The sequence below is a fragment of the Misgurnus anguillicaudatus genome, chromosome 17 (genome assembly GCF_027580225.2).
Source record: "Misgurnus anguillicaudatus chromosome 17, ASM2758022v2, whole genome shotgun sequence".
NCBI lineage: Eukaryota > Metazoa > Chordata > Actinopteri > Cypriniformes > Cobitidae > Misgurnus > Misgurnus anguillicaudatus.
Genome location: NC_073353.2, coordinates 33,432,054 through 33,446,329, shown reverse-complemented (window position 1 = coordinate 33,446,329; position 14,276 = coordinate 33,432,054). Strand labels below are relative to the sequence as shown.

The window sequence follows — 14,276 nt, the reverse complement described above, 5'->3', positions numbered from 1 at the left end:
ATGAGTTGAGGAGGAAGCTGTAATACAAATGCGCAAGCGATGAGAGAAAGTCTGTGCTTTGGCCATTCCTGGCACCATCTATTAATCTGGATCTGTTTTCATTGCAGCTAAATTTATGCGCTGGCCTTCAAAATCTAGGGTGGTGTCACCACCTCTCTAAAATAAACTTCTCTTTTCCACAGGGAATGCCTGTATGCCTGTCTGTTTTGGAATACTTGATAAATGTTGGCATAGCCTCGATCAAAACTAGAATGTAGTATATTGGTGTATTTCCAACACCAAGCAGAAGACACTGAGCCAATTGCTATTCTGCATTATTAATATATACACTCTACAAAATCCTTATGTGGTTTTTAATCCATGGTGGGGTTGTAAGTAAACCCAAGCATAATTGTTTCAACCCAAAACGGTGGGTTGTTTTAACCCATTGTTGGGTCAAATATACATTGCAAAAAATGACTTTCTTACTTAGTATTTTTGTCTTGTTTTCAGTAGAAATATCAAAAATTTCTTAAATCGAGATGTTAATCTTGATGAGCAAAATGACCTAAGAAAATAATACTAGTTTTTAGACAAAAAATATAAAATGTAAGCGAATTTGTGCTTAAAACAAGCAAAAATATCTGCCAATGGGGTGAGAAAATTTGACTTGAATTAAGTGTTTAAGAAAAAAGAAATCTTATTTCACAATTTTTTTCTCACCCCATTGGCAGACAATTTTGCTCGTTTTAAGGACAACTTCACCCAAATTGTACATTATTTGTCTCAAAACTAGACTTATTTACTACGGTCATTTTTCTCATAAAGAAAAAGCATCTTAATTTAAGAATTTTTAGATATTTCTACAAGACAAAAATACTAAGTAAGAAAGTCATTTTTTGCAGTGTAAACATTATTTGCGTTAATTTAACCCAACGGTTGGGTTTGTGACCCAGACTTGGGTTGAAAACAACCCAACATTTTTTTAGTGTAGTGTTATAGGCCTCTCTTTATTGTCCTTGTCTTTAATACTAGTTAATCTCATTCATCTTACCATCAGTTTTTTTTTAGATTTTTTTTGTAATTGCATCATCAATAAGCAACACTTTTACTTTGCCTTTCACGCAGCAAGAAAAATCAAGATCCGAAAGGGTCTAGCTGAGATCCAGACTTATGAGCGAGAGACATCCTCTTTTGAGGTGGAGCTCTCTCATAGCAACGTAGAGGCCGTGTGGCAGAAGAATGGACACGCTCTTAAAAACAACAACCGTTTGCGTATGACTGCAAAGGGACGGGTGCACAGCCTCACCATCTCCAACCTGACCTTAGATGACACTGGCACTTACACATTCTCTGTTGAGAACATCAGATCATCAGCGAAATTGATTGTTAAAGGTAAAGGTACCTAACCCTAACGGCATATTGGAAATATGACTGTGGGAGACAAATCGTATTCCAAAGAAACTTGAACAAATCTAAACAAACAAACAAAAACATTCTCCTGAATGTTTATAATAAGAAATGTTAACATAAAAGACAGCCAAAACACAAATACTGGATAAAATAAATAAACCATAAAGGTCATGCAAATACCCATATTTAGTCAATATGCCTCAGTACGTAAGCTGAAACGTTTTTATCTTAACTACTTTGGCAACAAATAACCTATACGGGGTGAAATTTGGCCACAATCAACACCATTCGAAGTAAGAGGGTCCAGAGCAGTGATGTAAGTCATCAAACTGGTTAAATTTCAGATGCTGATGACAGTACAATGGCATGGACAGACAGCTTTGCCACTGCTCTTACCATGTGTCAGGTTACACATATAAAAAGATATGGATCACATGATCAGACTGCAGCTACTGAAACATTTCAAACCTTCACAAGCATAAGGTGCTGGTGTAAGGTAATCTCTTCTACGCCAAGTCACTCAATAGGGCTTACCCTTTGGAGTCACAAAGCTGTCAATGAGAATGACAATAACATGTAAATACCACTGCGACAAAGGACTCTTCACAAAGTCATCTCAGCACAAAGCTGAGGTACGGTTAAGTCTAAGCCTCTGTTATACTAAACAGATTGACATGTACATAAGCAAGTATGAGATCATGTGATCTTAAAAGTCAAATAAGTGCGTAAGTAAAAGTGACCTGGTTTGAAGCCCACAGGCTTTCAAAGGTGATCAAGTTCATCAAGTCCCAACGACTTTAAGTGAGAAACACAAAAGTGTTTTTGTTTCACGTAATTCAATATGGACAATTGTTTTGTAACAACATAAATTGTTTAGTATGGCTTACAAAATGTGCTTTGTTTCCTTAGAAATCCCAGTATCAATTTTGAAAAAGCTTGAGGATAGTAGGCACCCAGAGGGCTCTGGAGTGACTCTTGAATGCGAGCTGTCACGTCATAACGTAGACGTAAAGTGGACAAAGGTAAAACTGAACTACGTATATGAAGGGATAGTTCACCCAGAAATAAAAATGTATTTACTTACCCTCAAGTTAATGTCATGCCACCACAAAGGGAGATTATTGTAATCAAGCAGAATGCAAGAGCACCTTTGACTTCCATAGTAGGAAAATACTATACAAGTCACGGTGCTCAAAAACTGTTTGGTTACAACCATTGCTCAAAATATCTTGTGTTAAACAGAACAAAGAAATTTATACATGTTTGGAACCACTTGAGGGTGAGTAAATGATGACATTATGTTCTTTTTCGGGTGAACTATCCCTTTATCTCAAGCAATAGCTAGTAAGGAAATGATAGCAAAATAGCTTGAAGCAGACACTGCTTGTAGTAACATATCTTCTTCAAAATAAATCAATTTCTTCTAGAATGGAGTTCAGCTTAAGCCAGGAAAAAATCTCCGTATATACTCAATGGGAAGAAAATGCTTTCTACAGATCCTGAAGTGTGAACAGGGAGATACTGGTATATATATGTGCGATGCCGGGGATGCTAAAACATCCTGTTCAGTGGATGTATATGGTAAGAAAACACTTTTTTTGCAGATTATACACAGTAAGAAAGAAAATTATAAATGTAATCCTACTGGGGAATTCATTCACTCAAAGTACCACACTGCCATCTACTGGTAAAAGCAAAATAACAAACAGGGAAATGTTTTTGCTCCATTAATTATGCGTCGCTTTTTATGTTTAATGACATATTTTGACAGAAAGGGAGCTTGAGATATTGCAGGGTTTAGAGGATCTGGATATCCAAGAAGATCAGAATGCTGTGTTCGTGTGTGAAGTGTCCCTAGACGATGTTCCTGGAGAGTGGTTTAAAAACAACGAGAGGATTAAACCAACCAGCACCATTAAGATCCGCCAGGAAGGTTGTTCCAACACCTGCTCCTAAAAGTTGCAACCTTTTCACCTATTAACATTTCAATTATTACCTGATCTAAAACTTGCCTCTTATGTGTTGTCTTAGGTACTAAGCACTTCCTCCTTATATGCAATGTCAAAGGAGAGGACTCTGGGGAGATCAAGTTTGCTGCCAAGAATGTTGAATCGACAGCTTACCTTGAGGTTGAAGGTCTGTATTTTATAGTTTAAACAGTGGCCGACAGTGACTTCTTTTTTCGAGGGCGTTCGATGCGAAGTTCATCACAACATGTAGCCCTTTGTGTGTGGTTTCTTTTTTCAAAATATGTGTTCTGCGCGTCGAGAGATCCTGTGTGTGCATCACGTGTCTTGTCGGGGTAAGTGCCTGCTGCAGATGCGTCTGGAGGATTTATGATAAAAGAGACGCTCGCGTTTGCCAGATACTCGCATAATCTCATGCGTAATCAGAGTTTAGTGTTAAGGGAGTGTCTTGCATGTGTTTTGTGAACGTGAGCGTCTCCTTTACCATAAATGGTTTTGACGCGTGTGCAGCAGGCACTTATTTTGACAAAACACGTGATGCACATGGTTCACATGACGAAACAAACACATATTTTGAAAACGCAAGTAACACACATGACATTCCGAACACTTATTTTGAATTAGCACCCCTCAGATGAGCAGTCACGAGCCACCACTGATTTTAACATCTATGATTTGGGACATACTAGTTTTAATTTCGAAAACTATTTAGGACAAACATTATACAAATTGCGACGCCTGACTTGTTTATAGAAGTACTTTTAAAGCAATATTTCATGACACAGTTGTGTAGTTAAATCAGTTCCACTGTGATTTGATGAGGGATTAAATCTAAAACTCTATTTTTACAGCACTGCCAGCAAACATTGTGAAGCCACTTCAGGATAAAACCGCTCTGGAGAAAACTCGTGTCGTGCTGGATTGCACGGTGGCAAATCCCCGTTGCAGTATTCGCTGGTATAAGGGACCGAATGTCATCCTGCCCTCAGAGCGCTTTGAGATCTGCAGTGAGGGATGTTACCGAAAACTTGTGATTCAGCAGGTCCAGCTTGAGGATGAGGGCATCTATAGTGTTCAAGTTGGAAACTACACATCCTCAGCTAAACTTACTGTAGAAGGTGAGGCAAAATGAATCCTCTGCAGAGATACTAGAAAATGTGGGTGTTAGCCAGAGGCGGACACTACTTAAGTATTTTTACTTTCTACATAAAAAGAGAAAAGTAAAAGTACACAATTTTTATGTAATCGGGTATTAAATACATTTTAATATGCAATATAAAAGGAATACACAGTATGATTCTATGCTTTAGAATGTAGCGAACATTTTTTAGTAAAGTAAAAGTAAAAAAAAATTCCCAAGACAAACACTTTGATAAAGCACAGATGCTTGGAAAATGTAATTAAAATACTCAGTAGTGTCCGCCTCTGGTGTTAGCTGATATTTGACTGACACCTCTGTTTTGCATGGGTCTTAATCAAGTCTTGTTTTGGCGCGAAGATTAATTTGCCTAAAACCGTGTCACAAATCCGGTTTTAAAATTTTACAATATATTCTTAACAAGTTCGTAACACAATTATTTGAGCAGATTGTGTGTTTTTAACTATTTTTACCAACAAATCTTAGCACAAAGGGGACAGCGCATCTTACCTCAGTCATCGGTGTAGTGTTTTGTCACGTGACGTGATGCGCTCGAGCACCTCTGTCATAATTCCAATAACCAACAGATGGCGATAACTATCCTATTGAATTTTTCCGCTTTTTAACAATTTTCTTCATTGAAGAGCCACAAAACATACACTTTTGTACAAATGCAAAAAAATAATGTTTATGAATTAACTTTAGTAAACTTTAGTATTGACTATTGTAAACTGTACTGCACTTAATATGTAATGTATAAATGTATAATGAACTTTATATAATAATACTTTATATGGTAAGTTTCAAAACACTGTCTTTTACTCAAGTTTAAAGTATAGTACATTATTTTTGTATATAGACGAGGAGATAATAGCCCCATTATTACAAGCGACCTTTTTACACATATGTTGTGGCAAATAATTTAGATTACAAATTAATCATATGTAACAATTAACGTAGTTCACATTTGGATGGTTTATTATTATAAAAAGTACATTTAAATAAGGTATTTGTCAAATTTTGTCTTTAACAGTGCCCCCTAGTGGTAAATTTGGAACTGTGTTTGGCTCTGCACTGCAATGTCACTGACAAATAATTATAAAGGGACATTTATATTGTTTAATTGTAGAAAAAAAATTTAATTATTAAACACTGTGTTAATTGTTGCCTCCACTTTACCGAACCAGCTCAGTCAATCCTTATAGTGAATGATCTTAAGGATGTGGAGGTAATTGCTCCTGCGGATGCATGCTTTGCATGTGAAGTGTCTTTGCCTGAGGCCAAGGCTCCTACCTGGACACTGAATGGACAGACGCTGCATCCGGGTCCTAAAGTTGTCATGGAGAAAGTGGGAACCGTCCATAGGCTCACTCTCAAACAGACGTCAGAGGAGATGAGTGGCACGCTGTGCTTTATCATTGGACAAGCCAAAAGCACTGCACATCTGCATGTCAGAAGTAGTCATGTATTGAGCTCCTTTAGTTTTTATAATGTCCAAAATGGCTGATCAATATTTAGATGCACAGTATATTACAACAGATGACATGGAGTCTGATCTTGGTTTAATAAGAACTTGATACACTACTGTATAGCCTGGACATCGTGATTGGTATCTAAGATTAGGTTTATTTAAAAGACTGCTGACTTATTAATCTTTTTCTTTTTTTGCAGGTAGTCATTGAGAAACAACTCACTGTAAGCACTTACAGTGATTATGTCCCAACCAGTTATATACCAAAAACTGATAAGTCTGTCAATAATTAGGCGCATTATAGAGAATGTCAATACAAATGCTGTTACACATATATGCATACAGTATGTGACTTTTACAGCAGTTTTACTTGAGGCCTGCACTAACCATAGGAAAACATGTCTGGGTTTTATTATTAAGCCATCAGAAATTATCTAGAAAACAATTTCTACCATCCATTATAGAAACATTTCCTAAACACTATCTTTTTGCTTTGTTAATGACATGAATGAACCGCATCAGGCCGAAAACCCAGACATGTCATTCATCTATGTTGTTATGACTTAAATGTTTGCACATTAATTCGGGACAGGTAAATTTGTGTACTATATCCTTGTATAGATATCATTTTCTGTGTTTTTTTATTTATGATTTGTGGAATGCAGAGTAATGTGCAGATTTAAGGCAATGATGTAATAATGCGCAGGGCCAAAGGTTACAAGAGGGTTCGGGAACGAAAGCAGTTTTAGTTTATGTAACTACTGTTATACGTTGAATTTATGAATACAATCATTTTCAGAGTAGTAAAAACACAGTGTAATTTACAAATAAATTAAAAATGCTGTTGTGAGTTGTAGTTTGCTACTATATTCAAATCACATTTCACAATACCTAAATATCCAAATATAGGGCTGCAATGTACCCTTGCTTATCAATATCTTTCAATAAACTTTACAGAACATGCTTCTAGTTTCAACTTGAATTTGTCTTTAGCTATTTGAATGAAATGATTAAAATTATCTTTTTTTATCATTATTTTCTGTGAATATATTATAACAGTGCTGAAATATATATGCACTGCAATGATGTGACATGTACATCTTAAACTTATTTCAAAATCTAACAACAAAGCCAAAACTTTTACTTCACTTATTTTAACTTTGTTTGGATGATCTTTCTAATTATCGGTGTTAATTAAATTGATATTTCAGAGAATGGTGAAGGTACAATTTTAAGATGCAACTAATCTTATTTGGTATCTTAAAAAATTTGGTAACACTTTACTTAAAGGGGTGTTCATAATCATGACATGACAGGTGCTATGAACATGATGGAGATTCTTTGCACATTTATGATAACTGTAATTAAGTGTCATTCATTCAATGATGTCATTTTTAATGCAAAGATGACATTGTTTGAAATGCCTTTATGACAACTTCACATTAACCAATATATCATAACTTGTCATGACAACTTGACATTACCAAGACAACATAACTGACCACTTTTTACCAGTGATATAATTTGTCATTAAAATGTCATTAAGTGTTAATAAATAGTTTTATAACAATATCATGAATATTCTTCAGTTCGTAATGTTTTTATAAGTTTCTTCCATGTGTTTAATAATATTATTATTCAATAATAATAATAATTCAAATTGATAATTATATATTGCATTTGGAGACCGATTCACCTCAAATTAAATGAAAATAATGGATTAAGCCATGCAGCGTGGGATCCATATCGTTGGAAAAACAGTTAGTAACATTAAATTAAACTGATTAAATATTTGTTCGTTTTTCTTCTACGTCAGAAAATGTCAGAACCCTCTGTGTGAGGAAGAACAAGTTCTGTTAGTTGTCAGTTTTTTACTGTATGTGCACAATACATAAAAAGTTAAGTATAATATTTTGACGTGTCTGTTGCATTTTAATGTATTTAAATTATTTGACATAGAATTAACACTTAATGACATTTAAATGACAGTTTAATGTAATGTTTACCCATAAAGCTAGGTAGTTTCTGAAGTTTGATTATTATTCTGCTATGTCATGTTTATGACAGATTTATGATAAGTTATGATGTATTGGTTTATGTCAAGTTGTCATAACAAAGACATCAACAAATAATGTCATCTTTGAATTAAAAATGACATAATTGAACAAATGACACTTAATGACACTTGTCATAAATGTGTATAAAATCTCCTTCATGTTCATGACAGTCTTATGAACACCCCCTCAGGTAAAGTGTTACCAAAAATTTAATCAGCTTTTGTCATGGGGCAACTTGTATGCTCTAAAGTTTGGTAAAATATCCACAAACCCAACTGCTTGACTTAACTTTACTTAACTTAGGGTCAAATATGGATTTTTTAAAAGGTAATTTAAACAGTTGAGTTTGTCCACATTTTACCGGTTGAAACATCTCACTTTGTAGAATGTAGTTTAATTTTGATTAATCCCAAATGATCAAGTAGGATATCTAAGGTCATGTACTTATACCTTCATACTTCATTTAAATTCGTTAAAAATAAATAGGCTATGCATATAACATTGCATTGTGTTACTGTTAGAAAATACTAGATAAACAATATTACTGTACATACTGCATGTCCAGTGTCCAACACTAGAGAGAGCAATAATTACTAAAATAATTAATAGCTTCTTAATGTTCTTAGTAATAAAATACTTGGGTACTATTATTTTAAAGGGACAGTTCATCCAAAACATGTCATCATTTACTGACCTTAACAATGTTGTTTTAAATCCTGTATGAGTTTTATTGTGTTGAACACAAAAGAAAATATTTTGTCAAATTTGTTTATCCTACTATGAAAGTCAATGGGTACTGTCAACTGTGTAGTTTTCATAATTTATCAAAATATCTTCTTTTGTGTTCAACACAAGAAACTCATACAGGTGTGGAACAACATTAGAAGTAAATTATGACAGAATTTAAAAAAATTTTAGGGGAAAAATAATGTTAAAACATCTTACAAAACCTAAGCCTTAATTCTTACCCAGTATTTCAAATTTGTCAAAATCAGTGTGGTACATTTCTGGTTCAACAATAAAAAGTAGCTTCAAGCTCAAATGTGCAAGAGTATTGCAAAGGGAGCTTATTATTCAAAACAAGTACTACCAACACTATTACGTAACCTCAGAAAAACATGGGACTGGGCTGGTCCTGTTGCATAAGTGAGCTAGTGTGAAATGTTATGCAGATATTGATTAATAGCCAGACCTCAGTAGCATGTACCAAGTACGATTTAAGTAACACGTCTTTCACAGGATCATCACTTTGAAATGTTGAAAGACATGATGTACCCATCTACCCAACAAATATATATTTTGTTAAAGGATTAGTCCATTTTCTAAAAAACAAAATCCAGATAATTTACTCACCACCATGTCATCCAAAATGCCGATGTCTTTCTCTGTTCAGTCGAGAAGAAATTATGTTTTTTGAGGAAAACATAATAGGACCTTCCTAATTTTAATGGACCCCAACACTCAACAGTTTTAATGCAGTTCAAAAGGACTCCAAACGATCCCAAACGAGGCACAAGGGTCCCATCCAGCGAAACGACTGCAACTTTTGGCAAGAAAAATAAAAATATGCACTTTTAAAACACAACTTCTCGTATTCCTTCGGTCCTGAGACGCCAGCGAAACTACGCCCCAGTGTATACAAGTTTGGAGAAAGAGGATTGTTTCAACGTTGTTGTATGTGGAATGATATTAATTAATGTCCTTGTGTCAGTTTATTGTTTAAAATGGTCCGCAAATGTGCATTTCATATATGTAACACGTGACCTTTCTACGTCATTACGCAATTACATGAGGTTGCGCTGACGCGTCACAGCGGAGAAAGAAGAGAAGTTGTGGTTTAAAAGTGCATATTTTTTATTTTTCTTGCCAAAAATTACAATCGCCTCGCTAGACAAGGCCCCCATGCCCCGCCCGGGATCATCCAGAGTCCTTTTAAACTGAAATTTTAAACTGCATTAAAACTGTTAAGTATTGGGGTCCATTAAAGTCCATTAAAATGAGAAAAATCCTGGAATGTTTTCCTCAAAAAAAAAAAACTGAACAAAGAAAGACATCAACATTTTGGATGACATGGTGGCGAGTAAATTATCTGGATTTTTTTAAAGAAAATTTACTAATCCTTTAAGTTTAATTTGTTAATTTTTTCCATATTTTGATGGGTACCTTTCGATATGATTCATGTTCGACAGTTCGTCTCAACAATGATTCAAAGAACTTGCTACACAAATCATGTTACTGTACATTCAAATACTATTGAAAATAATACCAAAACAGAATACAGGGTGAGATTCAAGTACAAAAAACAAAACAAAATTGTGCTTTTCAAGAATCAAATGTCACTCGAGACCCTCTTTAAGCCTTTATGAATAACAAAATGTTTTTTCTCTCTCCATGGCACAGCACTTTTCATTAAGATCACAATTGTAGAAAGATGGCAAAGTTGTGTCATCACCATACCTATATTTAAAAAGGCAAACACTGTGTAAATTGACAAAACGGCAGTAATAAAAACCATAATTTACCATTCCACACATCCTGGACACATAAACATCACCACCATTACTTTTCACAACATCAATGGCACTTGCAAAACAAATCAACTATGATAGTGCTGAGCAAGTATTCAATCCATATAAACAGATACGTCCATATTAAATGGCACTGCATGTTGACAGGGGCCACCCAATGCCCACATCACTTTCTCAATAAACCAGTTTGCCCATCTGACAGCTTAGTGGAGAGTAAAAGCATTAAAAGTTGAATTTCTGCTTTCACTGAACGATCAGGGTTTGATTCCAGTTTTTTACTTGTTTTGATTTATATAGACACACAAATGGCATACTGACATGAATTTAAAACTATGCAGTATGACACATACTGATTTTGTAAATAAGACCACATCTTTTTTGCTACCGTAATGCCACATTGAAGATAAAAATAGCATACTGTGTATAAATCAAAAGATGCATCAGCGCAACTTTCAAAGTGAAAACAGGCGCAGGGTTTATTTCCCTTCCTTAAATCTTCTGCTTTGTGAAACTTGACGTGCTGGTTGATTGTATCATCAGGCCTTTTTCGTGCCCGATTAGGAAATCGAGTTTTGTAAATCACAAACATGATTTTGAAAAAACAAGGGTTTATGAAATAGTAAAATCTTCAAAGTTCAATGAATTACGTTTTGGCTAGATTAAAAAATACAGCATAGTTTTCTATATGATTGCCGTTCATGTTTTTGTCCGTATATGAGCACTTAACTCATGAAACACAGGGAATGAGGGAAGTTTAGCTCAAAATAAAGCCCAAGAAGAGGAAGGTACGAAATGTAGTTATGTTCTTACATCAGATCTTCTCAAATCACCAACCAAAGAGGACAATGAACTTGTTTCATTACAACAGGGCTTCCCTCAATCTTGATACTGAAACAACACATAATCGGGTTAGTCTCGTGAAAACATGTCCAGGTTACGTTTTACCCCACAAACAGGGAGACGTATTTGTAAAAAACAATTAAGCACATATTGCTTAATGGTGATTCATTTCAATATTACTGTAATACAGTATTTCGTTAAAATTAATATAAATTATAGGCAGTGCAACAAATACTACCCTGATGTATAAATACTTTCTTTACAATTTAAATAAATTGTTTCCTTTCGATTGCAGTGTTTAGAATGATTACTAGATTTTTTGCATTGTTTATAATTTGGGGTTAAATATAACCAAGACATCTTTTATTTTGAGATTCACCCATTCAAGTGTTACAACAATCAATCAGCTCCTTTAATTATGCATTTGATAAAGCAGTCCTTCACAGTTATTCCACTTCCTATTCTCCATCAAACATCCTGTGAATGGAATTCTGGGTAGGTGACGAGGACTGAGCTAATGGCTGGTCCTGTTAAAGGGAAGCAGCGTGGTGCTCCGAGCCCAGCAGCCTCCCTGGCCCCATAGTGACAGCTGCCCATAGTGTCATACTAGCTAGTAGTCCTTTGCTGCTTGAGCACAGTGTAGACGTTATCCACCTTACTCAGTCTCTCAAAGAAAGGGATGAGATCCAACAGCTCTGTGTCGGACATGTCGTCAAACCAGGAAGCTACAGGTACCTAAACGAAACAAAGGAGACTTCCTGTCAAAACCATGAAGGTATTTACTACCTTTATACACTGAATATAGTATATTAGTAAATAAAATGTTGACTATATGCGACACTGCCTCTGAAATGCTTGATTCTGATTGGCCAGTCGCATTCCAAGGATCTTTTCTTTCGATGACTACCGCTCAAAACTAATAACACACGATAACCCGGATGCTGCAAATAACTTTTACAGGTACAGTTTAATATTACTCAAAATAAAATATAAATATGTCTTTTAATAACATATACGGCAAATTATTAAACCAAATAATGCGTTTGTGCAGGGGCGTCATGCATCATTTTATTTTAAGGGGGCACAGTCTGCACAGCTCACAGAAATTTGTGCATACACAGACATCAAACGAAATATTATAGAGCTTTCAGTCTTTTCCATGGCACTTACATTTCTAACAATAATAAAAGTAAAAGTGTTATTTCAAAATAAAAGTGTTGACTAACTTTCATATCAAATACTATTCATTCGGAATAATGACATATTGATATCATATTACATCTGAAACGGCATGTTTTATTTATTTAAATTTTAATAAATTACTTGTTTAATTGTGTCATTAATACATTTTGCATAACAACTGCATTAGCCTATAAAATAAATGTAATTTTAAATCCATAAAGTATATAAACAAGAAAAATGACATAAGCTATAGCCATGTGATTGACTTTAATGTTCAATAATGATTTAAAAAAAAAAGTAGATAAAATATTTGACGAACGCATTATTGCATCAAATTTTACCTCATATGTGAGCATGTGTGATTCCGCGCCCCCGTGAACACTGCCGAATTTTGGCGTTGTACAAAGATGAATCTAGAAATCTACTAATATAACGTCGAGACTGTCACATTTTAAAGCATACCGTACATTTTCGACACAGAGGAGGTTAACTGCACATTACCGTACTGAGGTTTGGAAATGTTGTGAGCGTTTCTTACACATTTTAATTCCTCAGCAAAGACAGCAAGGAGCCCTTGAGCACGCTCAGACGCTAATGACGTCTGCGAGTGAGTTGTCTGCGGCGCCTGCCGCCAGAATAAAGTAACGTAACATGATCAAAACGCCGAAAATCTTCAACAAGTGACAAGGATGCAGCACAGAATTAATAATATTGTGAATTTTAAACGGATTAAAAGTCAAATAGCAGATGAATGGACGGTTCTTTGATTTTGAGGTTGCATGCAAAATCCATTTGGCTAAAAAAAACCAAGGGGGCACGTGCCCCCTCAGTTTGAAAGCGCATAACACCTCTGGTTTGTGACATTTAAACGTCTTGTCTCATCTTAAAACCAAAAGTAAACGTGTTTTCCTCAAGGAAGGTCTCTATTCGTAAAAAAAAATCTTACCTCGCTTATGAGGTAAATAGCCGTGTAATAAGCAAAATAATGTACAGGTAGACGGTTGTTTTCGCAAAAAAAAGCCCCTTTCAGATATCAACCTGCTGCCCATACATTATCCCTTACATGTAGGATGACTTTATGTAGAAACCAGTAAATAGCAAAAAATAAATAATTTTAGCTGGTTTTCAAGGGCAAGATCACATACTGTTAATTTCAACTGCAAAACAATGCAAGGGGGTAATACTGAGACGTACAGCATTATCTGGGTGGAAGATATACGAGGCTGGTGAGTTGTCCACTATGATGACTTTGTCGAGATCCCTGCCTAGACGGCTTAGGTCCTTGACATAATTTCCACGGTGAAACACACAGGATTCCCGGAAAAGACGGCTTCGGAAAGCACCCCACTTGTCCAGCAGGTCTGAGACGGGATCGGCATACTGGCAGAGGGAACGAGACACATGGTTAGATGGAAAAAAAAGTAGAGCTCACTTGAAAAAAAGAAAGATGATGCCATAGAAGAACCATTTTGACTGCATGGTTTCATTATGAACCTTGAATCTTTCTTTCTGTTTAACAAAAGGTTCTTTGCACCTTTACAGGTATACAAAACAGAATAATATACAACTTATTGTGTACCTTTAAAAGGTACAGTTAAATGTTTTGTACCCCCTAACATTTAACTGGGACAAAATTGGTCCTACCTACATAATAAGTCCGTAGGGTATAATATTGCACCCTAAAAGGTACAACATTTTAAA

At 35.2% G+C, this 14,276-nt stretch overlaps 2 protein-coding genes across 15 annotated transcripts in view; one reads left to right on the top strand and one right to left on the bottom strand.

Moving 5' to 3' along the window:
- obsl1b (obscurin like cytoskeletal adaptor 1b) overlaps nucleotides 1-6,931 on the top strand; it is a 34,903-nt gene extending 27,972 nt beyond the window's left edge. For all 13 annotated transcript variants that reach the window (XM_055214984.2, XM_055214994.2, XM_055214991.2 and 10 more), the window contains 8 exons: nucleotides 1,108-1,374; nucleotides 2,302-2,414; nucleotides 2,820-2,973; nucleotides 3,164-3,325; nucleotides 3,424-3,528; nucleotides 4,211-4,477; nucleotides 5,685-5,954; nucleotides 6,169-6,931. In XM_055214984.2, coding sequence (XP_055070959.2) covers nucleotides 1,108-1,374; nucleotides 2,302-2,414; nucleotides 2,820-2,973; nucleotides 3,164-3,325; nucleotides 3,424-3,528; nucleotides 4,211-4,477; nucleotides 5,685-5,954; nucleotides 6,169-6,179 — 1,349 coding nt within the window. In that variant the 3' untranslated portion in view covers nucleotides 6,180-6,931. The remainder of the gene's footprint in view (nucleotides 1-1,107; nucleotides 1,375-2,301; nucleotides 2,415-2,819; nucleotides 2,974-3,163; nucleotides 3,326-3,423; nucleotides 3,529-4,210; nucleotides 4,478-5,684; nucleotides 5,955-6,168) is intronic.
- A 3,321-nt stretch (nucleotides 6,932-10,252) lies between these two features.
- ctdsp1 (CTD (carboxy-terminal domain, RNA polymerase II, polypeptide A) small phosphatase 1) overlaps nucleotides 10,253-14,276 on the bottom strand; it is a 35,379-nt gene continuing 31,355 nt past the window's right edge. For both annotated transcript variants that reach the window (XM_055215512.2, XM_055215511.2), the window contains 2 exons: nucleotides 13,770-13,955; nucleotides 10,253-12,128 (listed from right to left, as the gene is read on the bottom strand). In XM_055215512.2, coding sequence (XP_055071487.1) covers nucleotides 12,000-12,128; nucleotides 13,770-13,955 — 315 coding nt within the window. In that variant the 3' untranslated portion in view covers nucleotides 10,253-11,999. The remainder of the gene's footprint in view (nucleotides 12,129-13,769; nucleotides 13,956-14,276) is intronic.